The 25,586-nt window shown below is 39.5% G+C and overlaps 2 protein-coding genes across 5 annotated transcripts in view; one reads left to right on the plus strand and one right to left on the minus strand.

Annotated features, from left to right (window-relative positions):
- Kpna5 (karyopherin subunit alpha 5) overlaps positions 1–12,379 on the plus strand; it is a 46,263-nt gene extending 33,884 nt beyond the window's left edge. For all 4 annotated transcript variants that reach the window (XM_036168784.1, XM_036168783.1, XM_036168785.1 and 1 more), the window contains exons 10-14: positions 1,368–1,446; positions 3,900–4,025; positions 5,342–5,469; positions 8,823–9,001; positions 12,049–12,379. In XM_036168784.1, coding sequence (XP_036024677.1) covers positions 1,368–1,446; positions 3,900–4,025; positions 5,342–5,469; positions 8,823–9,001; positions 12,049–12,236 — 700 coding nt within the window. In that variant the 3' untranslated portion in view covers positions 12,237–12,379. The remainder of the gene's footprint in view (positions 1–1,367; positions 1,447–3,899; positions 4,026–5,341; positions 5,470–8,822; positions 9,002–12,048) is intronic.
- Positions 12,380–19,345: 6,966 nt separating this feature from the next.
- Positions 19,346–24,799, minus strand: Fam162b (family with sequence similarity 162 member B). The gene is made up of 4 exons (XM_036168543.1): positions 24,649–24,799; positions 24,418–24,526; positions 21,657–21,765; positions 19,346–19,659 (listed from the first exon to the last, which is right to left on the minus strand). The coding sequence occupies exons 1-4, from the start codon at positions 24,797–24,799 to the stop codon at positions 19,561–19,563; spliced, it is 468 nt and encodes a 155-aa protein (XP_036024436.1). The 3' UTR covers positions 19,346–19,560.
- Between the last annotated feature and the right edge of the window lie 787 nt (positions 24,800–25,586).

Below are 25,586 nucleotides of genomic sequence, written 5' to 3' on the forward strand. Positions count from 1 at the left end.
GCCCCAGCTGCAGAATGACTTCTACCAGAGTGGGTAGACAAGCAGGCCAGAACAAGGGCTAGAACCAAAAGCTCATGACCCGGTGGCCTCTCTTGTCAGATTATGTCGGAAGATGTGAACTGAAGCACCTGGCTCCTAGTCAGAAAATGTGAAGGGAAAAAGCCTTTGCTGTTAGATTAGAATTAGATCCCTCAGTGGAAACTCATGGCTTTCTAAATAAGGAGCTGTTTAAGTCTGTGTGCATATGTGCCTGGAAGCTTTTGGACCAGGGACATCTCTCTAGAAATACGGTGAGCACACTGAGGGCACAGCTCTTATTTAAGTCTGTGTGCATATGTGAATGGAGGCTTTTGGACCAGGGACATCTCTCTAGAAATACGGTGAGCACACTGAGGGCACAGCTCTTGTTTAAGTCTGTGTGCATATGTGAATGGAGGCTTTTGGACCAGGGACATCCATCTAGAAATATGGTGAGCACACTGAGGGCACAGCTCTTGGTTTCTAAACATCACTGTTCGTTTAAGGAAAGTAGCTTTCCTAAAGAAATTATTGGATTAGAATGAGGAAAAATGAGATGAACACAGAAAATAATGAGCTCGGAAATAACAGTAATGTATTATTATAATAAATTAGTGAATAGCAACAACCACAGAGTCCACACTAAAATATGTGGATGGGTCAATAGTTAGATAAGGCATATGGTTGAGATGATAGCATTACAAAATGACTGATTAAAAAAATATAAATAATTACTAATTCAGATAATGAGCATACAGATACTAGCACTAGAGGGGGAAAGGGAAGTCAGCCCTGATAATATACATGTAAGTAACATTATATGGACTGAAAAAGTTATATTTAGGAATATATATGTATATATATACATATATGCATACAATAACAATTTGTAAAAAAAGAGATCATGAATTTGAAGGACAGAGGGGAGGGGTCTATGGGAGAGTTTGGAGAGAAGAAAGGGAAGGGAGAAATGTAATTATAATCTCTAAAATAAAGTAAAAGGTTAAAGAATGGGATTTTTATATGGTCTCAAGTATTTCCTTATCAGATACTAAAAATAAAGGAGAAATTGAGACTAGTAAAGAATAACATTATATACTGTCTTAATTAGCGACCAGAGTTCAGTGCCGTAATAATGAGACAGAGTGTATACAGTGCGTCACCTGATAAGATATACTGAGGTTATATGGCATTTATGATACTGGATTGTATTTTTTTGTCTTTAAAATATTAGTAAGTAAAAATTGAGTAGGAGCTCCGAGTGAAGACTATGGAAGTTTTCTGTACTATTTTTCAGCTTTGTATAACTTTTAACTTATTAGTGTGTAAGCTTGTATTTTTATTTTTAGGCACAATGACTATAAAGTTGTATCACCTGCATTAAGAGCAGTTGGTAATATTGTGACTGGTGATGATATTCAAACACAGGTGAGTTGAGAATTCATGACACATTGTTAACATGGTTTCATATCACTTGATCATGTGTTCATCGAGGCCTCGTTACTGTAGTTGTATAGGCATCTGTGGCAGTGAGCACAGTTTTCAACTTCAGTTACCTAATTGGGAAGGTACCATCAGAGCCCTGTCAGTGCAAAATGTACCAAATGTCTGCTCAGAGGATTCAGAATCCTTTTAATTTATTCTTCTCTCATACAATACATCCTGACTGCGGCTTCCCCTTCCTCGACTCCTTCCGGTCCCTCCCCCACTTCCACTCCCCAACTTCCCCGAGAAAAGAGCAGGCCTCCCAGGAACATCAGCTGGACATGTCACTACAAGGTACAGTAAGACCAGGCACAAACCCTCACATCAAGGCTAGGTGAAGCAACTCAGTAGGAGGAAAGGGCTCCTAAGAGCAGGCAAAAGACTCAGAGATGCCCCCACACCCACTGTCAGGAGTCCCCCCAAAACACCAAGCCAACAACCATAACATATATGCACAGGACTGAAGTGTCTCTGTGATTGCCACCAGTCTCTGTAAACCACCATGAACCCTGCTTAGTTGGTTCCCCAGCCACTTTGGGCCCTGTTCTCCTGGTGTGCTCCCACAATTCCTCCTCCCCTTCTTCAGCTGGAGGAGCTTCAAGGGGAGGGACCCCATGGAGACCTCAAACTTGGACTGGCCGGCCTTCTAATGTTCAAATGTGGGACAGCCAGATGTTAGGATTCAGAATCTCAGCTAGGTAGAAGTCATTGAAATAAAACAGGGTGCCCAGCTAACTCACTCAGTAGAATTTGAGACTCAAACAAAGCAAACTAACAAGGAAATGCTTGTGCTATGAGCTGATCATCCAGTGAGAGCATTAAGGTTTTATAAGATGAGTATGATGAGAAATCTGTAGTTCTGTAGTTGAGTGGAACTGAGTAAGTAGAGTAGTACTTGAGTAGATGAGATTTGTAGTCATAAGGAGAAAGTTAGATACATGAGATATGTCCAATAACCATCAAACAACTAGAATAGCAGCTGTGATTTGTTATCAATAGGTTATAGGACTTAAGAATCAGATTATAAGACCAAAGGAAAGCTAGCAAGGAAATGGTTCCAGAATTGGTGATTAACTGTGTGTGCACACACCTGTTTGGGAGAATGGTAAGATGTGACTCCTGATAGGTTTCTGTTTTGATAACCTACCACAGTTCTTAAAAGAATAATCATTAACAGTCGATAATGCCCATTTTAAGGGTAGCTCTCTATACACTGCACTTACCAGCTAAATTTTCAAGATATTAATGCCGCATACCTTCCACCCTCACTAAATCAGAATCATTGTGGATGATCATCATATTAGTTCAAAGCAGGCAGTATTTATGCCAGTTGGTTTTTGTCTCATTAGACTGGCTTTGAACTCACAGAAACCTGCTCCTCTCTGCTTTTTTAATACTGGGATTAAAGGCGTGTGACACACACCTAATTAGATAATACTTCATTATAAAAGCCAAATTCTAAAAACAAAACAAATTTATTCTGTACTTGAAAATTTTTATAATGCTATACATGTGTTTGGGAAAGAATATCATTCAGTCATTTGTTTTAAAAAAATGAGGTTAATCCTATCTTCCATCACTAAGTTATTCTTCAAGTAATTTTCTAAGTTGAACTTTGTAGATATTTCTATGGGTATGAATGGAAATCATAACTGTTTCAAGTTTTGAGTTTCTTTTTTTCATATTTCTTTATTAAGAAATTTTCTGTTCACTCCATATACTATCTACAGATTCCTCCCTCCTCCCTCCTCCCGCCCCTCAGCCCTCTTTCCCAAGCCAGCCTGCATCCCCACATCCCCCAAATCGAGGTCTCCCATGGGGAGTCAGCAGAACCTAGTATATGGAGCCTAGGCAGGTCCAAGCCCCTTCCCATTGCACCAGGCTGTGCAAGGTGTCACACCACAGGCACTGGATTCCAGGTCTGCCCATAGACCAGGGACAGATCCCAGTCCCCCTGCCTGGGTGCCCCCCAAACAGTTCGAGCCAAACAACCATCTTCCATATCCAGAGGGCCTAGTCCAGTCCCATGGGGGCTCCACAGCCACCAGTCCACAGTTCATGGGCTTCCACTAGTATGGCCGGTCACTCCGAGTTTCAAGACTTCTGTACTTGGTAATAATAGTCTTCCAAACCTAATCTATTCTGACAGTGTGATAGCTGTATTATTTTAATTTGTGTATTTGATGGATATGTCTGATTCCCACTGCAGTGGAGAACTACAGTAGCACCAGGTAAGACCTGCTAACAGCAGGGTGTGGAAGTTAGCAGTTGCCTTGTTCTCACCTTGAGAGGAATTTATTCCTTCATTTCTCAGATTGACTTCTGTACTTCTAATAATTCATAAGATGTTTGCATTTATACTAAGGCCCTTCTGTTTTCTGTCTTCCCCATTTTAGGTCATTTTGAACTGTTCTGCATTGCCCTGTCTCTTACACTTGTTGGGTAGTCCAAAGGAGTCAATTAGAAAGGAAGCCTGCTGGACCATTTCTAACATCACTGCAGGAAACAGAGCTCAGATCCAGGTAAGTGCCTTTCAGAGTTGAGAGGATAGTAGGAGGGTCGGGCTGGATGCCCAGCATTCAACATGGCCTTTTCTTCTTTAAAGAATAGCATTTGTGGTTAGTAATCTAGTGAGGAATACCAGTTATGTCTATAAAGTACCCGAGATGTCAAGTTAGTTTCTGCTGAGCACAGTGGTCACACCTGTAATCCCAGTGCTTAAAGAGGATGAAGCGGGAGGAGATTCCAGTTTGGAGGCCACATGGGCTATAGATAGGGACACCTTGTCTAGGAAGAAAAAAGATTTTTTTTTTTAATTTTTAACTTGATTTTTTTTAAAAGATTTATTTATTTATTATGTATACAGTGTTCTGTGTGCATGTACACTGGCAGACCAGAAGAGGGCGCCAGATCTCATTACAGATGGTTGTGAACCACCATGTGGTTGCTGGGAATTGAACTCAGGACCTCTGGAAGAGCAGTTGGTGCTCTTAACCTCTGAGCCATCTCTTCAGCCCCAAAAAAAGATTTTTTAAAAAAGGTATAGTGGGGCTGGAGAGATGGCTCAGATGTCAAGAGCACTGGCTGTTCTTCCAGAGGTCCTGAGTTCAATTCCCAGCAACCATATGGTGGCTCACAACCATCTATAATAAGGTTTGGTGCCCTCTTCAGGCATGTATACATAATAAATAAATAAATTAAAAAAAAAAAAAAAAAAGGTGTTGCATAGGTTTCGATTGAGAGAAGACTGAGTCAGGATGATGATTTTTGAGGCCAGGATGGGCAGTATGGGAGACCCTGTCTGGGCAGGGTTTCCATCAGCTTTAAGTATTAGGAATCATCTTTCTGTTGACTTTTGGTGTTTATTAGGTTCTGTCAGCTTTCTTGAGCCAAAGGATACTACTTACCCATTCGGTTAGTCACATGCTTGCAGTTTACCACTTTTGATGTCTATATTTTACTGAGACATTCTTTATAAAAGCTCATTTCCTTTTACAAAAGAAAGCAGTTAAAATGTTGACAGATTACAAAGAGGATCTTTCTAAAACCTCTCACATTTTAAGATGTAAACAATTATGTGCCTGTAGAGCACAACGTGTACCGAGCCTGTGGCAGCCAGGGTGTCGGGCTCCCTGGAACAGGAGGGACAGGTCATTGAGAGCCACCAGATGTGGCTGCTGTGAACCATACCCAGGTCCTCTGCAAAGAGCAGCAGTTGCCTGTAAGTGCTGAGCCATCCTCGGGCTGCTCTCATGGAAAGCCTCTGTATTTCAGTGTTGCACGTGACAGTAGTTCTGAAACAGTGTTTGCACTAATTCTGTCGGATCCTTTTTCTTAGGCTGTCATAGATGCAAGTATTTTCCCGGTTTTGATTGAGGTTCTCCAGAAAGCAGAATTTCGTACCAGAAAAGAAGCAGCATGGGCTGTAACTAATGCCACATCAGGAGGCACTCCAGAGCAAATAAGGTGGGTTCAGAGTCTTTAACATTGTCTTTAAATGTGAATCATACAATTTGAAATAAAACATGTTTTTCATTGATTGATGAAACTAACATCTTTATGTCTGTTTGATATACATTAACATGAAATAGCAGCATTTGTTGTCTCTTTCATCTTGTTTCTTTCGTTATTTTTACTTAAGTGAAAGTCAACTCCATCTTCCTTGGCAGAGATTAGAAATTCAGATGGGAAGAATTTGTTGATTTGCAGAAATATACTGTCATGAGCATTAGATTTGTTTTAAGCATTAAAATCACAAAATTAACTATTATATAGAAGTTACACATATGAATATCAACTTGTTTAAAGTAATATTAAAATATGCATTTGTTTAGTGGTGTTCTCTTTATTGGTTGTTGTCTTGCTAGTACATAGTGTAGTGCTTTTATGTATGACTTGTCTTTTTCCTGCTATACCATGTTTTATTACCTGTGCCTTTTATTATGTATATTACTGACAACATTCATAGTTGGTACATGACTTTAAGTAAGTCTGGCCAAGTTCTGATCAAGTTCTGTCCCTCAGTAAAACTTGTCATAGGATCAGTTTTGACAGAATTATTTAACCTTTCTAGTCCAGTTTCTTCTTGCTACTGAATATCAGTAACCATATCAACAGTGAAATGTGTGCACTTGATGTGCTCAGCAGAGTGCTTACTGAACATTGGGTTCTCAGTTAGAACAGGGTATGCTGTCGATTGTAATTGTCATTGTCAAGTCTTGATTCCAGTCTCTGTGTATTGTATATCTTCCATCTTTTTGACTTCTACAGCAAAGATAGACCTTATACCTCAAATAAACTTGATTTCTCTACATAATCTTCTCATTCTTAAAAATCCTTCCATAAAACTATTTAAGATAGGCTGGAGAGATGGCTCAGCAGTTAAGAGCACTGGCTGTTCTTCCAGAGGTCCAGAGTTCAGTTCCCAGCAACCACATGGTGGCTCCCAACCATCTGTAGTAAGATCTGGCGCCCTCTTCTGGCCTGCAGGCAGAACACTGTATACATAATAAATAAATCTTTAAAAAAAACTATTTAAGAAATATTTTCTGATAAATATATAACTCTTAAAAATTTATAAAATATGAAAAATTATGATACTATCTTAGCAAAGCAAAGAATTTTAAATCCACCAAATGTTAGATCTTTATCTTGTTTGTTTCTTGTTTTTAGAGACTAGTTCTCACTGTTGTGTGCCTTTTTCAGTGGCATACATTTTTCTTATAAAAATAGTACAGTATTTGAAAATATATGTATACATACATGTATGTGTATGTAAGTATGTATATATGTATGTATATTGGGACAGGATCTCACTATGTTGCTCTGACTTGTCTAGAATTTACTATGTAGACCAGACTGGCCTTGAACAATCAGCTTTTATCTCCTGATTGTTGGGAATAAAGGTGTGTGACACCGTGCCCTTCAGAGGGGAAAAAAGTAACTTTATCATGCTAATAGTTATTTTCATTATTCACCTTTCATTTTGTGACTTCATTATTTTCTTGGCCAGGCTCCCAAGTGCTGAGATTATAAATGTGCCACTGTGTCTTGGTAGACCAGTTGTCTTTCATTAACTTCATGTATACTGCCAACCTTCATGTCTGTGTATAGAGATAGCATCTGTGCCTGCTCCTTTTCTGTTCTCCCTTATTTTAATTAGTATTTCCTTTATATTGTGTCATAAATATAAGCAGTAATAAAACAGACTTTGCCTTGTTGTGTCTTTTTTAATTGCTCCTGCTATTTTTACCTGTGTTAAGCTGAAAGTAACCACATATACGGGAAGAAAATGTTTTAATCTCAGATTAGATTCAGCATGCGTACCACAATAGTTGTGCTTACTGTTGCCAGTTATTGTTCTGGTAGCTAAGTCATTTGGGTTACACCAGGTTTTTTTATATATTTTATTTCATTTAACCTCATACCTATGAGATATTATTCATTCAAAAATGTTTTTGATCAGTTACTTAGAAATTGAGTGCATACTTTCTTTTTTGAATGTGTGGGTGTGTGTCACAGTGCATGTGTGGAAGTCAGAGGATGACACTGTGGGATCAGTTTTCTCATTGTGGGTTCCAAGAATGAACTTAGGTAACCCTTGCACAGCAAGTGCTAAGCCACCCTGCTCCCCCCAACACTCAGACACACACTCTCCTTTTTCAAGGAGTAGAAACTTTTGTAAAATACTTTCTGTTGGGAAACCAAGGTAGAGAGAAGTTGCTCAAAGTTACATAACTAATTAAAAATGGGATTAGGATTTGAAACCATACAATCTGGCTCCAAAGCCTGGTAAAAATAGGTAGAACCCTTTGTGGCTCATATGAACTCTTTGCCAAGTGAAAAAAAAAAATCACTTCATTTATATAAGAAGTAGAAAGTAGGTAATAATAATGCATTAGGAAGTTAAGGGATATTTCTGTGAACAGTACTTTTTCTTTCCTTTTCTTTTTTTCTTTTTCTTTTTTTTTTTTTTAGACAGGGTTTCTCTGTAGCTTTGGAGCCTGTCCTGGAACTCACTTTGTAGACCAGGCTGGCCTTGAACTTGGAGATCTGCCTGCCTCTGCCTCCCCAAGTGCTGGGATTAAAGGCGGCACCACCCATTGAACAGTACTTCTTAACATTTACCAGGGTAGCCTGTTTTCTTCTTTGTGATCTTTTGCATTTCTGAAATAATAATGTATGCTTCAGAGCATTGGCTATGATTGCTGTTGTAAGAAATCTTTTGAAATTGAATTTGGGTGTTCCCTTTCCTTCTCCATTTGTACCTTCCCAACGAATAAACCAAGAGGGAGGAGGGAAGGAGAGAGAGAACACACTTGTCTCACTTTTAAAAAAGAAACGGGTGGAACCTACTATTTCTAACCTTCCTCTGCAAAATCATCTACGTGTTGGTCTGTGTGGACATTTTGTAGTATTTGTAATGTCATTATTGCTAATTATGTGAAACTGGAGAACAGGAGAAAACGGTTTAAAGATTGCAATGTAAATAAAAAAAAAACTTTCTGAGTTGAAGCCAAGTGTGGTGACATAGACCTGTCTGTAATCCCAGCAATCAGGAGGCAGAGGCAGTTAAATCTGAGTTCAAGGTTAGCCTGATCTATATAGTACGTTCCAAGCCAGCTAGGGCTACATGTGAGACCCTGACTCAAAAAGAACAACAACAAAAAGTGTGTATAGAAACACTTTCTTTCTTTCTTTTTCTTTCCCCTAGACAGCACTTTCATTACTGGTTGTAACATTTCTTTCTGGTTCTGTGTTACTATGATACACAGTTTTAAACCGTCCCTCCCCCATCTCTCTTTAACATCTCTGTGAAGGTATTTGGTAACCTTGGGCTGCATTAAACCACTTTGTGACCTTTTGACTGTCATGGACTCCAAAATAGTTCAAGTGGCTTTGAATGGACTTGAAAACATTTTACGTCTTGGAGAACAAGAATCTAAGCAGAGTGGAGTGGGTGTCAACCCCTACTGTGCGCTCATTGAAGAAGCATATGGTAAGCAGGCAGGTGAAAGGTTAATTATAGTTCATTCTTAACTACCTGCCCCAGTGGCTGTCCCCCTTCTGCACCTCCACCTCCCCCATTCTATATGGCTTTTTTTTTTCATTATAAAAGCAGTATAATATTTGAAAAATATTTGAAAATAGTTACCCATATGTCGTATTGTAGCAATTCTTCATCATTTACTTTTCTTTTTACTGTTTAGCTTCCCTTATCTACCTTCGTTTTTATATTTCCCTTTTGTACAAGTGCTTTACATTGATTTAAGTAATGTGTGTTTACATATCTCCATGATTGCATAGATGTATAAGATATTGAATAGATGTGTAAGTGTAATTTAAGCAATCTTTTATAGTTTTAGTCACATACTTGTAATTAATCATTTGTTTCCAGATTATTTAGTGCTTTAAAAAAGCCAAAGCAATCATCTTTCTGCTTGTAAATTTAGTTCTTCTATCTGTTGGTAGCAGTTTTTGGCTTGGTTTGTTGGTTTGTTTGTTTGTTTGTTTGGATACTAGTTGCCATCTGTGTAGCTGAGACAGGTGTAGATCTCACTGTGTAGCCCAGGCTGGCCTTCACCTCCGTTTCCTGGGAGTTGTGATTAGAAGCATGGACTGTCATATCCAGCTGAATTAGTATGTCCAGAGAAAGTTTCAGGAATGCAAATGCTGAATCATAGGCACAAATTGTTTATCTTTTCATTTCATTTACCTAAGGGCTTTTAATTGACAGAGTCAATTATGTGTATGAAAGGACCTCTATAACTTGGTATTTCCTTTCATTGGCTTGTGTAAAGTGATGTCACTACATTGCTTTTATGTTAATTTCTTGGTTTATGTTGTATAGAGTGTGCTATTTCTGGGCTAGACAGATGACTCAGCGGTTAATAGCACTGGCTGCTCTTCCAGAATTGAAGTGGTTCAGTTCCCAGCACCCGGATAGCAGCTCACAACTCTGTGACTCAGGTTCTAGTGGATCTGTCTCCCTCACATAGACCTATGTGCAGGCATATAAAGTAAGAATAAGTTATTAAAAAAGAAAAGTGCTGTTCCTCTTGAATTAGCGTGTGTCCTAATCACAGTTGACTATTTATTGTACTGTATTTAGTTCTGTACTTTACTGTTTTCACTTTTTTTATTTTTTATTTTTATTTTTATTTATTTCACTAGTTTTTAAGCTTGTTATTGTGTGTACAAGCTGGGGTCCATTGGCTCATGTGCCATGGCATTTTTGTGTAGGTTAGAAGACAACTTTATGGGTTGAATTCACATCATCAGGCTTGCTCTTGAAAAGATTTATTAATAGGAATATTCACTGTTCTCTAGTAAGTCCCATTTTTTATATACTGATCTAAGCTTTTCCTCAGAATTCTTAAACAAAGCCAGAGATATGTTACCCTTATTTCAAATATAGAAAATATCACTGAGTTCTGCTTACTAGTTTGCTCCCCACGGCTTGCTCAGCCTGTTTTCTTATACATTTCAGGGTCACCTGCCCAGGGGTGGCACCACCCACAGTGAATGGGCCCTCTCACATCAATCCCTAATTAAGAAAATGCTCCCAGGCCTCCACAGCCTGATGTCATGGAGGCATTTTCTCAGTTGTGGGTCTCTCCTCTCATGGAGTTAGGTTGTGTCATGGTGACACAATCCAGCCAGCACACTGCACTAGCATAGGGCCAGATTCTGTTCCAGTAGCCACACTGGGCAGGTCACCATCTCCTTTGACTTCAGTCAGGTGACCTGAAGATCCAGTTCCTGCATGCATGTGGTGCACAGAAAGTCAAGCTTGCTCACACATATATACAGAAATAAAAAAAAAAAAATTAAGTTAAAAAAAAAAACCAGTATTTTCTTATTAACAGTCCTTTAATCCCAGATTATACTGGAGTTTAGGGTGTTCTGTGCTTGTATGGAGAGATGGTGGCTGCTTTGCTTATTCCTTACCCTACATTTTAAGCATTTAGAAGTGTTTTTATTATTAGGGTACATTTGTAGGCATGAGTTCATAGTGCATATGTGAGTATCAGAAGATAGCTTTGTGGAGTCACTTCGTGCTTCCATTTCCCAGGGGGCTACAGGATTCTAACCATGCTGCCAGGTGTGAATGGCAAGCACCTTTACCTGCTGAGTCATCTGGTTGGCCCAAAGTCATTTGTCTTTGAATGGAAAATATTCTAGCGTCACTCAGATCTGTGTAGAAGATTTTTCTGAAAGCAATAAAATAGGATGCTACACATTTCTTTCATCCTTTCAGAATGAAGGTTTTTCTCACGCTTCTTTATAGGTTGTACTTTTAGGACATTCTGTAACAGCCATATATGGCATTTTGTTGTGAAGTGTCATGGAGTCTAATACAGTTTGCATGAATTTCATGCCCAAACCCTCTGGTTCTATGTGTTTTAGTTTGTGCATTTGTTTTGTTTCTCTTTCTGTTCATTATTTAGCATAGTTGTTCTGGAAGGGGTCTGTGGAGTTACTCTAGACTTTTGTAACTCAAGTGCAAATAATCAAACTTGACTTAGTCAAGAACACAGCAGGCAGGTTGGTGCTTGTAACCTTCCTCCCCAATGTGTGTCTTTTATCACATTGTACTTCCTTGTACTTTTACCTCCAGTGTTTGTTTGTTTGTTTATTCTTTAGAAAGAATGGATTTCATGAGTCTGAGCTGTCTTGGGACTCTTTGTGAGGTCAAAGATGATCTTAAACTTCTGATCCTGTTGCCTTTACCTCCCAGTGCTAGGTTACAGGCATGTACAGCCTGCCTGCTTTTATGCACTAAGGGTGTTTGAATCTAGGGTTTTCTGTGTGGTAGTCAAGCATTCTTACCAACTGAGCTACATCCCTAGTCCACTGTACTTGTTATTGTTAAAGAATAAGGCATAAGTGTGAACTCACTGATTTGTGCAAAAAAAAATAAATTAATTAAAAAAATCTCAATCTTAGTAGAGTGAATGGATGCTATTGATTTGTTATTTTCATATAACATATACTGAAACCCTAATAATAATTTGTTTCTTGTATGTATTCTTTCTATGATAGGCTTGGATAAAATTGAGTTTCTGCAAAGTCATGAAAATCAGGAAATTTATCAAAAGGCTTTTGATCTGATTGAACACTATTTTGGTGTAGAAGATGATGACCCCAGCATTGTACCACAGGTGGATGAAAACCAGCAACAGTTTGTATTTCAGCAGCAGGAGGCACCAATGGAAGGATTTCACCTCTAACAGGTGGTAGTGGCAATGACTGACTGAAATAACTAGCTTCTGATATCTCTTCCACATTACCAGTGTTGGTAGAAATGTTTTTATATAATACGGAAAAGAAAAAATTGGATGCACTTTGAAAAAGCAAAAAATGAAACAAAAGCTTTCATTGAGATGCACCCTTTCTTTATAGATTTCTGTTTGTTTTGGTTGTTCATTTTGATGTAGCTGTGTTTGTCTTGTGTTGTTTGGATTTTTATATCTCTTTGTGAATATACATTATGCAATTATTTCACTCAAGCTTGAAAAGGAGGGCTTGGCATTATATAATGGTTCTAAACTTTTCAAGTATTCTTGAAAACTTCACAGCAGTAGTGTTGTGAATACTGATAATTGAATTTTGGCAGGAAGTCTGACAATGTCCAGGCTTTAAAATCTACCTCTGTCCTGAAGCAAACATAAAAATAAAAAGAAGCTTCAGGAGCATGAAGTCATATAATAGCTGAATTAGAATGTAATAATCTTTACTTTAGATTATAAATCACTGTGCTATAGTTATACTTCAAACAGAACAGAAAACTTGCAAAATTTATTTATAAAATAGAAGAAATAGTGTACTGATGGTTAAAATGTGGCAGTTATGAAGAGAGAAGCTGTTCAGTTGATCACATTATATACCTATAAAACACTTAAATATTTGTCTTGTTCACATAAAATACTATTATTCTAGTATATTTTATATATTATCCAGATATGCTATCCTTTTAGAAATAATGTTTATTTTCACTCCTCATTTTAAAGAGGATCATGACAGAGAGGTGATCATGAATCTAAAATCGCTACATACCTAAAACTAATTATTTTCTCTAAGTTTTCAGAAGGTCTTGAAACATTTTATTCTCAGTATAGTTGTGAACTTGAGTACTTAAATGACAAAGTATCCTGAAGAAATCACCTTGTCATGTACTAAATTTTGTTAAATTCACTTTAATGTTTCTACTAAATGAGTGACACTAATGAAAACTGCTATTGATTATTTAACGTGTAGAAGTCCATATTAGGAATGTTTCCTTTTGTAATACACAGCAGGTCATACTGCTATTATTATTTAACGTGTAGAAGTCCATATTAGGAATGTTTCCTTTTGTAATACACAGCAGGTCATACTGCTATTTATTATTTAACGTGTAGAAGTCCATATTAGGAATGTTTCCTTTTGTAATACACAGCAGGTCATACTGCTATTTATTATGAACTGTATGGTAGATGACCTTTGTATCAGATTGGTCAGTCTAATTTGTGTTTTATGAAAGTCTAAAGGGTTTTGATAGAAAATGTATATTTATTTACACATGTATGCGTTATCCCCATAGAACTGTGCGTGCTAGAATTTTCTAATTTTAGAAAATTTTAGATTATCAAACAGTCTTTTGATTTATAGTTATATGTAGGTTATGGATATATCCAATTACATACTTAAGAATACTTACGTAAAACTTAATTTATAACTCTTTTAAGATGGGAACTAAAACAATTTTGATACGATTCATAGTCTATTCTATAAAGAAAGATTTCATTTATGATAGCATTTGTAATGTTTCTGCTGGAAATCAGAGGCATGTAACCTAAGGAATGTGTATATAGGAGTACTTTTAAATAGTAGGACACTTTGTAAACTGTCTATCATGAACCTAAGCTTGTGGCAAGACACTTAAAGCCTACAGCCATAAAATGTAGGTTTAAATGGTTTCTACAGTGCTGACTGCATCTGCTGGTCCTTCTGTAACATTAAGTAGAGGATTGTGTCTGCCCTTTTTATTGTAATGGAAGTTAAAGAGTTAAGTATAAAAGGTTTCCTTTTGCATATGTACATTCAAAGGAACAGGGTAGTGATAGAAAGATTACCAAGTTGATGGGTGAATTTATCAAATAAACACTATCTTATGGTGCCAATGTTTCTAAGTATAAGATGACAGGGTATTCGATTCTTTGTAATCAGTTAGTTGAACTTGTTGATGCAGCATACTTCAAACCTCGCCAGCTGTGCCTGCTTTGGGAACCCAGTAGTCACTATAACAAATCTCTTAGGCAAATCTTCCAAAAAATAGTTCTTATAGAAGAAATTATGTGTGTGTGTACATATACACATACATATATGCATTTTATATATATAAAATATTTGCAGACACATAGAATGAATGACCTATCAAAGGAGATTTTAGAAAGTACCAGTGGGACAAATGTTGTTTTTCTAAGCACAGAACTTGGTCATATTTTGAATGTTTAGATATACATTTAACTTCTTGGATCTGCATCTTGTGTAATTTGATAGATTTGAGTGTGAAGGGCACTTGGTCCCACTTTAAGGTCTAGTTCTTTGTTGTTGAACCAAGAATAAGAGACAGCTTTGTAAGTGTGCCATTTAAAATGCCCCGAAAATCATCATATTACTGTCCCTTGTGAAACAACTTAATAGGATGCTGTCCTGAAATTTATGACACATACATATGATAGATACTGTGCCAAAAAAAGTAAAATGTGTTTTCGGGAATGCATTTGACATTAATGCAGACACCAAGAAAAATAGTTGAAAGAGTCCGTTTAATTAAATTGGCCCATTTAATTAAATTTACTTGAAATTGAATTTCTACTGGTTGAACTATGCAATCATGCTCACTTATTTTTTAAACACTTGACACACTGGCCTAGGTTCTTACTGTTTGTTTGTTTAGTTTTTGCTGCAAGTTTTATTCTAACCTCATTTTTAGTGTTCTTAATTTTTTTAATGCCATTTGTCACTTACTGGTAGCACTGAGACAGAGTATTTTTTTGTTTTTAAAGTAAATCTCCTGGCACAGAGATAGCTTCTCATTTGGTTCCTGAAACCTGTTTGCAGCTAAAGATTGACTCACTGGGTGAAGAACTAAAGAATTTATTACCTCTGCTTTTATAGTTTTTTCTTCTTTATAAAGGGGTATTATGGAAAAAGTAAACGTAAAAATGTGTGGATTTTTGTTAGTGTTCTAAATTCAGTAACCTACTGGTTGCTTATTGTGATACTGTGAAATAAAATGAACTCATATTCATTTCAGTACAGAGCACTGCTGTTGTCTGAAATGTGACATGCTGTTACGAACCAGTATAGTAAGGTCCTAAAAGGCTGTTGTCTCCTGATTGGAAAGTGAGATGAAATTCTCACTTAACTTAACTAAACAAACGAACAAACATTTGAGCATTATGCAATATTATGAAATGTTACACTCTACTAAACACAATAAAATACTGTTTTGCAGTTGCGTGTGTTTATTTTCATTATTATTGCTAAGATTGTATATTTTCAATGGAATAGAAACAGATGCAACAGTTAATAGTCTGTCCATTTTGTAAAACAAGAATCATAAAGAATAGCTAATTCAGAACTAGGTAGAAAAAAGAGAAGGGGACCCCCCCCCAAAAAAAAATAGGGCAAATAGCAGGATGATTGCTCGCTGTAAAATCAGTTACATCAGCAGTCACGGAGATGTTTAATGAGGTGAAGGTGTTTAAGAGGTGCCTCATAAGCACAGTAGGGAGCTGTATTAGATACTGTTCTTCTGCCATGATAAAGCCCTGGGGTCCAGTCATCTCACAGAAGGAAGACTCTCCAAGTCCTCAATGGCAGTCTTTTGAAGCCTCAAGGTTCACCCTAGAGTCACACTTCCTCCAGCAAAGTCACACCTCCTGTGCTTCCTGAACAACCACCAGCTTGGGACCAAGTAGTTCAATGCCAGGATTACAGTGGACATCTTATTTATACGACCACAGTAGTGTATAGCTCACAAAGACTATTGAAAATAGAGAAGTTGTCAGGCAAAGTGAACAAGTCCCACGCGGTAGTTTTTTTTGCTTAAAAGTTGCACACTCTTCTCCAGACTGCCTTTACTAATTTTACTCCCATCGGTGGTATGTACAGGCTCTCTTTTGCACATCCTAACCAGCATTTGTTATTTTGTTTTCTGTTTGTTAATAGCCATTCTAATGAAGGAGATGGTATTTCATTTTATTTTGACCTGTGTGTGTCTGATGGCTAATGGAGGTGAGCCCTTCTGGCACACACCCCAGAGCAGTGAAATCACTATAATAAAGATGGCTGCCCCTGGCGTTATTGCAGCACTGATTCTGAACAGCCGCCATGCCACACAGCCTGCAATGAAGTTACATGTGCAAAAAAAAAAAAAAAAAAGTTTTTTTACAAGCTTGTTTAAACTTTGTAGGTACAGTGTTGTGTTGGTCTGAGCATCTCCCATAGCCTGTGAATTATAAGGGTGACTGACTCAGCCCCAGGTGAGTCTTATGGATTGGTTTCTCTTGTCCTTCAGGGGTTATTTTGATGTCCTTGGGTAATAATTACACCTGCTCAACTTAGCCGAAGACAAGAGGAACTGCCGAGTCTAAAACCGGATCCCCTTCTGCCTGCCCACTGTGCTGTCATGAGCTCTGCCTGTCTTGGCTTTTAGCTCAGATTTCAGGGGTCCCCTGTCATGCTGGCCATCTTCAAACTCTCTAGGAAGGGAAATGGGGCAGTCTTAGGTCCCTTTGGCTTTACAAATGTCTGCCCACAATATTTACTGTCTGTCCACATTTTTCTCTGGTGGTTTAGGCTAGAGTGCACACTGAGTCCTTGACCCTCCATCTTGGCAGGAAGCAGGAAGTGCACCAGTCCACCATATTCTCTTAACAGTCTGGAAGGTAGGCTTCTGCCTCACTTGCCATTTCTAATACTTTTTTCTTGCTTCTTGTTTTGTCTCATTTACTCTCAGATACTTTGGTTACACTGATTTGTGTGCCTTCATTTATTAAGTTTCTGCCTTTACTTTTTTAGTTTCTGGGGTTTTTTTGGTTTGGGTTTTTTTAAATTTGCTTTTTGTATTTTTTCCTATACTGTCCCCTCAAGCATATTTATAAAGGCATTCTATATTTTTTCTAAGAAAGTAGTTTGTAAAGCTAAAAGAAACATGATTAAATAAAGAACATAAATAACATTTGAAGGCTATTGACACACTTTTTCCTTTTCTATTTTTTTTTTTAAATAGGGTTCTCTGTGTAGTCCTAACTGTCCTAGAACTAGCTCTGTAGACCAGGCTAACCTCAAACTCAGAGATCCACCTGTCTCTGCCTCTCCCGAGTACTGAGATTAAAGGCCTGCACCCCCACTGCCTGTCTCCTTTTCTGTTCTTAAAATTGCTTTTCTAATTACTATTTTAATACTTCATCAATGAAATAAACTTTGGAATAATTCTTAGACTTTTCGGATCTGTTACTTAATTGCCAGCTAGTGAAAACATAACTAAAGGGACTATTCAGGTACCAAATACTAGAGACCTTGGGTTGAGAATTAGTATGGGGGGGGGTTGTTTCTTGGTTTAGAGACAAGGTCTCACACTATAACCCAGACCAGCTTTGACTTCATGGGAATACTATCTCAGTCACCACGGTGCATGGGTTACATGCACGGGGTACCATTCATTTATTAAAGTTAGCAATAAAAGGAGGAATGTAAGGATACACTTTGCATGAACATCGGAATGTAATGGTAAGAGTCCATACATCAACCACATACTATATGATCCCATCTTTACTTTTTCAAAACCAGGTAAAACTAATGAAATGTAGAACGATGGTTACCTTTTAGGTATTCTAAGTTGAGAGAGAGTAGAGTTCTGAACTTCTGTTGATTATTTTATTTTGAGCAGTGAGCCTACCAGTGCTGTAGTCCATGGAATTTGGATCTGGAAACCTGACTGTGGCAGCAAGGGAAGGAAGAAAGGACAGGCATATTGCAGAAAAGCTGGGGTCAGGTGTAGTGGGTAGCTATCCCAGCTTTGACCTTGAAACACTGCCCCCTAGTGTGGCAGCAAGTAACTGCCATACCTGGCTATGACCTGCCCCTGGGGTGTGGCCAAGAGGGATCCCTTAAGACGGAGATGCATATTTGTTCACTCTCTTAGCTCCTCATGGTCCTGGAGGCTGGATTTACAGACCAAATCAGAGTTCCCCAGAGGACTACATTGGACTGTACCTCACCTCCCCTGGATCCTGTAATTGACCCCTTATTGGTTGTAAGTTACCCCTGAAATAAACCTTTTAATTACCAGATAAACTACATGGAATTGCCTCGTTAATTATAGCAGTTGTCAGGTGCAGTGTGCACATTGGTGGAAGGGCACTACCTCCACCACCACACCCTTTTATTAGGTACAGCAGAGGGAGACATTAGCTGGTCTCCATAGGAGGTGTCTGTTGGCAAGCTGTCTCAGACTGTAAACATCCGGGAGAGGGAGCTGCAGTTGCCGGTGTTTGTACACACTGATCAGTCCTCTGTAAACACTGGCACTTGGATCAGAGGAAGATGATTTTCCCAACTTCAAGCCCAGCCCATATGGAGAACAGCTTTGCTAATTTCCCATGGGTCTAAGGGCTTGGATCTTCCTCAAGGCTGTGTCCATGTCAACAATAAATTCACTCAGGACCTCACTCACTTGGGGCTTCCTTTTGAAGGACACCCCCCCCCAACAGCAGGGGCTTCCTCCTGGACCCCAGACTTGGCACAAACAATACCCAAAGACCAGTTTTCACACGGATCCTTTATTAAGTGGGGAAGAAAAGTTAAAGTGTTTGCTTTCTGACTCAGGCAGAAAAACAGCAGCAAATGAGCCTGCAGGTGTGATTTTAAGAGGAGAAGAAGGGGAGGTCTGTGTTAGAATGGGCTAGGATGCAGTGGTAGCGGAGATAGGGGGCTAGAGAGAAGGGGAAGGGGTCATGGGGAAGGGGTATTCGTCCCAGAGCAACAAAACTGCCTCTGGATAGAGGGGAGACAGATGTGGCATATAGGCAAATGAAGGTTTATAAAGGTAAAGGGGGAAACTTGTGTTAGGATGAGGTATTTAATTTTGATTGGACAAGTTAAGTGAACCAAAGGGGGCTTTGATTGCTGGACCCTGGCAATCAGCCTTGGGAGGAGGGAGTGGCCGAATAAGGGAACAGACCCTGGCAGCCGGCTTTAGGAATTCGATCTAGTGGTTTTTAGCAAGGCAGAGGGAATGGGGGAGAAGGGAAAGGCCTGTCAGAGCCACATGCTCGAGCGGTCTAGGGTCCCTTCCCTTCTGATTGCTGGGTAAAAATCTACCAAGATAGTTATACTTTTGTGCACTGTTTTTTAATGGGTGTTAGTAAATGTTTACTAAAACATTAAAAAGATCTTAATGTTTTTGTTACCAAAATAAAACCAGAGCAAATATTGTATCAATCTTTTACTGTTGCTCATAATAGTAATGGCGTCTGAGTGGGTGCTTCGACACTTAGAGCATCATTTAGCCTTAGCCTGTGCAGCCAACGCCGCTTCTTCACGCCACTTGGCTTTCTTGGCCAGATTCCAACTTGTTAAGGATTCATGTCGTTCTACAGCCTAAAAACACAACACAACAGGACTGTTTAGAAGAACTTATATCATCAATAGATCTATGGAAAAACCTTTGTAAAGTGAAAAGGAGGAAAAGTTACCTTAAGCAACTCTCACAGATAATATCCCCACCCCTCAAAATGGCTCAGTGTTACCGTGTAAATAAATCACCCAAGATGCTCGACTACTAATCAACTGGATTGTTAATATCAGGAATCCACTGTCATCTCTCCTAGTTCAAATAGACTTGTGTGTTGGGTAAAACATATCAGAAGTATCTTCAAACACTGAAGCCCAAAAGGGAGATCCTTGGGTACTAGAAATGAATGTAACTTGAGGCTTGTGCTGGTAAAGGATGGGAGAGAGATGCCAGGCCAAATGGGAATGGTTTCAGCCAGAGGGCATTTGGGAAAACACTAGCCATAACAGCTGTGGGTTGGAACTTTAACTACTTATACAAAGGAGTGAGTGCAGGATTGGGGTCTTCACTGTGCAGCTGTGAATGGGAAACTGAAGGCGGCAGGAAACATGTGAAATAAGTCCCTTCACCTGCCTGAGAAACTGGCAATAAGGGCGTCATTTATTTGATTAAACAAAAGAAGCAACCCCAGTGTTCATCATTTAGAAGAGAATATATACCAGGCAGTGGCAGCACACACCTTTAATCCCAGCACTTGGGAGGCAGAGGCAGACAAATCTCTGAGTTTGGGGGCAGCCTAGTCTACAGAGTAAGTTCCTGAACAGCCAGGACTACACAGAGAAACCCAGTCTCAACAAAACAAAACAAACAAAAATAGGAGACTATAGTTTCCATTAAAAGATTTCTAGAAACCAGAGAATTGCCAGTTTGGCAAGCAGTTACCCAAGAGGCTAAAAATGAGATGGTTGAGATTTCTTTGTTCACTTTTGAGTACTCAACCCAGTGAGCATGGTTCTGAAGTTTCCCCTCTGAGGATGAGGGTGTCATCTTTGTTAATGGTGTAGCCAGCCACTGGCTAAGCGGGAATGAGAAGGGGTTCAGAGTGAAAAGGAAGATTCCAGAGGGTAAAGGGGGTGAATATGATCACATTGTATACATAGGTGAAACTTAAAAAAAAAAAAAAAAAATCCAAGCAGCGAAGTCTGATGAATGCCTGCCACCTCCAAAGAAGGAGGAGCCATAGATGGAATGACAGCTGCCTAAATACACCCAGAAGGGAGGACACTGAGATCAGGCTACCCAGCCCAGGCACAGGTGACACATTGAAGTAGAGTGTGTCTAGAGACAACCCCCAGGTAGAGGTTCTTGGAGCACCTGTCAGTATTGTTGGAACTGCTCATGGTTTGTTTAAATAAATAAATAAATAAATAAAATAAATTAAATAAATAAATAAATAAATAAACAAATAAATAAATAAATAAAAAATGGACCAGAGGGCGCAGAGACGGGAGGCTTAGAGGCAGAGCACAAGAGCACAGACTGTGAAAAGGTCATCTCCCCACTTCTCTTTATAGATATTAAATAGAAAGTGTGCATGGAGGATGGCAAAGAGCAGCTCATCCTCAACCCCAACGGGCACCTCCAACCTGCACACTTCTGTCTCCTAAGTCTGTGCAACGGCTACTTCCGTAATAATTTAGAGAATGAGCTAGTCTGCTTTACTGTCGCACATCAGAGTTCTCACACAGATTTTAAACTATTCTTCATTATTTTACAATGGAAAAAAAAAACTCTGTCTCTCTTGACCAATTAATTTTGGATTCAATTTTTCATGAACAGAATTGTGTCTCTTATATGTATGTGGGTGGATCCAGGATCCAAAGATGAATTTGTTCGTAAAGCATAGTCAATCCCTGAGTTCAGAACAAGGTCCATCACATTTCTTAAAACTAGTCTTGTTTCTCTCCCCAACCCTGTAGGGTTGGACTGAACCCTGGGTCTCCAGAAGGTAGACAAGTGGTCTGCCCCTGTGCCTCCTCCCCTGCCCACCACCACTGGGTATTTGTTCTAGGGAGACACTCACCCTTTTGGCCGACACAATCACAGCAAAGCAGGCAATGATCGTGAGCCCGATCATTATGTAACAAGCTTTCACCCGAGCTTTGTTTCTGGCGGCATCTACCATTTCAGGCCTGAACCAAGATGTGCATTTCGTTAATTATCTTTAATATTTTTTGACATTTTAGTATTTGTTAATGCTAAAGCGATCCAGTTTTCTGGTGAGCATGATAAATAATGATTTATTGTTTGAATAGCCTAAATGCAAACCATAGTCCTAAAAGACTTCACCAAAAGCTAGCCCATTTGTCTTAGTAATTTTAAATTAGTACACATTTGTTCAGATTTCAATCTTAAACTAAAGGTAGCCACTATGAAACCAGTGTAATATATTTGGTTTCTAATTGATCAAGGTAAAACCACTAGCAATGTGTTGGACTGTGGTTTGTTATTTCTTAGCTGGGATAAAAGAATTGAAGCCATTTGGAACAGCTTATACTTAGACCCCTCTCCCACACTTTCTTTCAAGAACTTCTCAGTTTCTTCCTGTCCTGTCCTATCTGTCTTATTCTCCAAAGAGACTAGTTACATGCAAGTGTAGTATAATTAATTACCTTAGATTTTAGCAATAAAAACTGTTACAATGGGAATCAAGCTTTGGGTGCTTTTTTTTGAGCTGAGGATCAAACCCAGGGCCTTGCACTTGCTAGGTGAGTGCTCTACCACTGAGCTAAATCCCCAACCCATCTTTGGGTGCTTTTATATTGAAACAAAACTTTACCAATTTACAATGATAATTAAGTGACAGTTTATCAATATGCATAAGGTTCTTGACTCTGGAATATAATGAGTGGTACTCTTATCTAGTATAGAGTTTATATACGATTAGTTATAATGCAGTTACATTTTTAAAAAATTAATAAAGATGTTAAATTTCTCTTGAAAAAAATCACAAAAAACCCACAATAGCTTGTTTTCATTATACTTTAGGCAGAATTAAGCTTAAAATGTCAGTTGCAAACAGGTTCCATTAGTGTCCAGGGAGACATTATTAGATTGTATTTGTTGCTGGTTAAAAGAGCTTATCATTTTAACCGTATCTAGCTGTGATCTGGCATACAGAGTTAGTTTAGCAATTAAAAACAAAAGAAAAAGAAACAACACAGTTACTATAAATATAATCGGTGTGTAGTACAGAAACTTTAGGTCTCCTGTTAATTATTTGTCTATTAAAATCATAGAGAAGAACATTCCTTACATTGCAAGCTTAACATCTTAACAGAGTGTCCCTCCTAAATAGCAAAGCTCTAAAAAATTATAGAAACTAATAAAATGAAAAGTACACAAATACTCTGAGCTCAAAACCACAGTGTTTTTATAAGTATCTCATTCGTTGTTCAATGCCCGTATGTATGTTACTTCTGTTGACTGTGGTCCTGGGGGAATTAAATTATTTCTGAAAATTGGATCTTTCCCATATTCAGCTGTGATGATGCAATATGGAAATAGGTTCTTTTGGAAATTAATTTGCAACATTGCAGATTCTTTACTTCTTAATTTAGTATAATAATAGATATCAAAACAAACCAACTGAGGGTGGAATTTTATTTCTTGTTCTATTTGTATTCTTTCTATATTTTATTTGATTCTAAAATTTTAATAAGTAGAACTTGACCTGAAATTTTTCTGAGACTCACATTTTCAACAGTTTGGAGTCTACAGATGTCAAGGAAAGTAAAATTTGTTTTTAATGTTAGAAAATACATTTAAGTTGGCTTCAAAATTTCACGTTTTATTTTTTTTAACTATTTCTCAAAGAGCAAGGAAATGCTTCACAATGTATCACTGGGTATTGTGCATTTTTCCAGCACACGTTTTTTCCTCCTCCCTTCACTTGAAGCCATTTATGATGAGACCAACCACGCTGAAGCTGTCCCAGCGCCAGGAAACCTGGTACCAGATGGCTACTCTCCAGTCGCCAGACAGTCCTATCTGGGATTCTTTCCTTGTCAATGGAGCAGTAGGGAAACATCCCCCGACACTGGCCCCTCTCTGTCTCTGTCACCCCAGCCACCACCACCCAGGTTCTAGTTCAGCTTAAGTATTTGAATGACTTTCCATTACTTTAACAAAGTACCTTGACAAAGGCAAATTAAGGATGTGTTTACTTTGGTTCACAGGCTGTCATTGTGGTATGGTGTGGATAGATCGAGGGTGTAGGTTATCATGGGGGTAAAGCATGGAGTTTGTAGCTGAGGCGGCCATAACTTATCCACTGGAAGTCAAGAGTGATGAATGCTTGTGTTCGGCTTTTTTTTATTCTGTCTAGGAACCGCCCCACCCCCAACACACGCCCCACCACTGCTGGGTCTTCCTTCCTACCTCAATTAACCTAATCTAGTAATACCTCACAGACATGCTCAGAAATGTCTTTTCCCAAATTCTGCATCCTGTCACGTTCATGCTAAATCACAGTACTCCACTGCTCAGCCTACTCAGAGCTCTCCAGGAACCTGTGTCTATAAGGCTGGGAACTGTCCAATAGACTTCTAGGTTTTCATGTAGCTCGTGCCCTCAATAATCCCAACTCCCTACTGTCCAGTCAAGCCCCTTGACATTGACCCTCATTTAGGGGAGTGTTGTAAATAGCTCATGACTGTGTTAGTGTGAAGAACTGCGCAGCACCATGGCTGCCTTGCCCCTGGCCAGCAAGCACACTGGTTGGACACTGTGTCTCCCCGCGGCGAAACCCAGGCCCCCAGGCCAAGACCCCTTTTCACACTTACGGTACTAAGGGCGGGATCTCATCTATGGATTTGAAACGCCCGGTCCACAGCAGGATTTTCTTGTCGAATTGCGAAGGCTTGTACTGGGCGGGGATCCTGTGAACCTTCCCTGCAGTGAAAGCCATGGGCAGGACCAGAAGCCTAGTGCATCCGCAAGCCTGGACCCTCCAGCCCGAGCCCCTGGCCCGCCCTCTCGCGGCCCCCTCCCTCCCAGCCTTGCCCTACCCTAACCTGGGGGCTCAGAGCCGCTGGGGTTCTGGCTGCTGGAGCTACAGGGGCGGCCCGCGACCCGGGGACCCCATCCCGGCCAGCTCGAGACAGTTTGAGGGACGCGGCGGACGGTGAACTGCAAGCGCAGGACGCTGCCGCAGACCGAGAGCATCTTGCACACCACGCTCTCTGAACCCCACAGCCACCAGCTCCAGAGCTCCGGGGTAGGGCGCCGCCCCGCCCCGCCCCACCCCGCCCCGCCCCACCCCGCCCCGCCCCGCTCCAGATGCTGTCCTGGAGCTGCGCACTGTCTGCTCAGACCCACCAACCCTTGAGACAGTTCACACGACTCATTTAAAAGACATTTCTTGGTATTGAGTAGATAGGGATTCTCATCAGGATTTTGGCCTTGGTCCCCCTAGAGAATAAAGCTAAACTTTTTATAGACTTTCAAATGCAGGAAACATCAAGTCTCACCAAGCAAGGGCAGGAACTCTAAACAAACTAAAGATGCCTTCCACCCTCCTAAGCAGTCACGTTCCTGTAGCTGGATGTCCAGAAGGTTTTCCTTCAACTAGACTGAAAGCAGGCCTTCTCTGCAATGCCCTGCTCCTCTCACACTAAGGAACTCACAGGATCAATTCTGTAACCCTCCCACACGTGGACTAGTGACTGTAGCTAGAGCATGGCTTAAGCCTCCACAACTGGCTGTGAAGCTGAGACATGCAATGTAAGAGTTGCACAATCATGGACTAGTCTTGATCTCATCTGTAAAAACAGAATTTTTGCCTTTTGTTCATGTATGCCTTTGGCTACTCAAGCCCTACTAGGCACCAGATGTTTCTCAAACTTGGTATAGAGCAGTGATGTTAGATGGGGAGTAGTGGATAAAAGACAAATACAGTGAAAAGGTACAGTAAGCAAGAGCAGGGTTTGGATCTGAGGCTGGGGCGTGTGGA

The sequence above is a fragment of the Onychomys torridus genome, chromosome 19 (genome assembly GCF_903995425.1).
Source record: "Onychomys torridus chromosome 19, mOncTor1.1, whole genome shotgun sequence".
Classification (NCBI taxonomy): domain Eukaryota; kingdom Metazoa; phylum Chordata; class Mammalia; order Rodentia; family Cricetidae; genus Onychomys; species Onychomys torridus.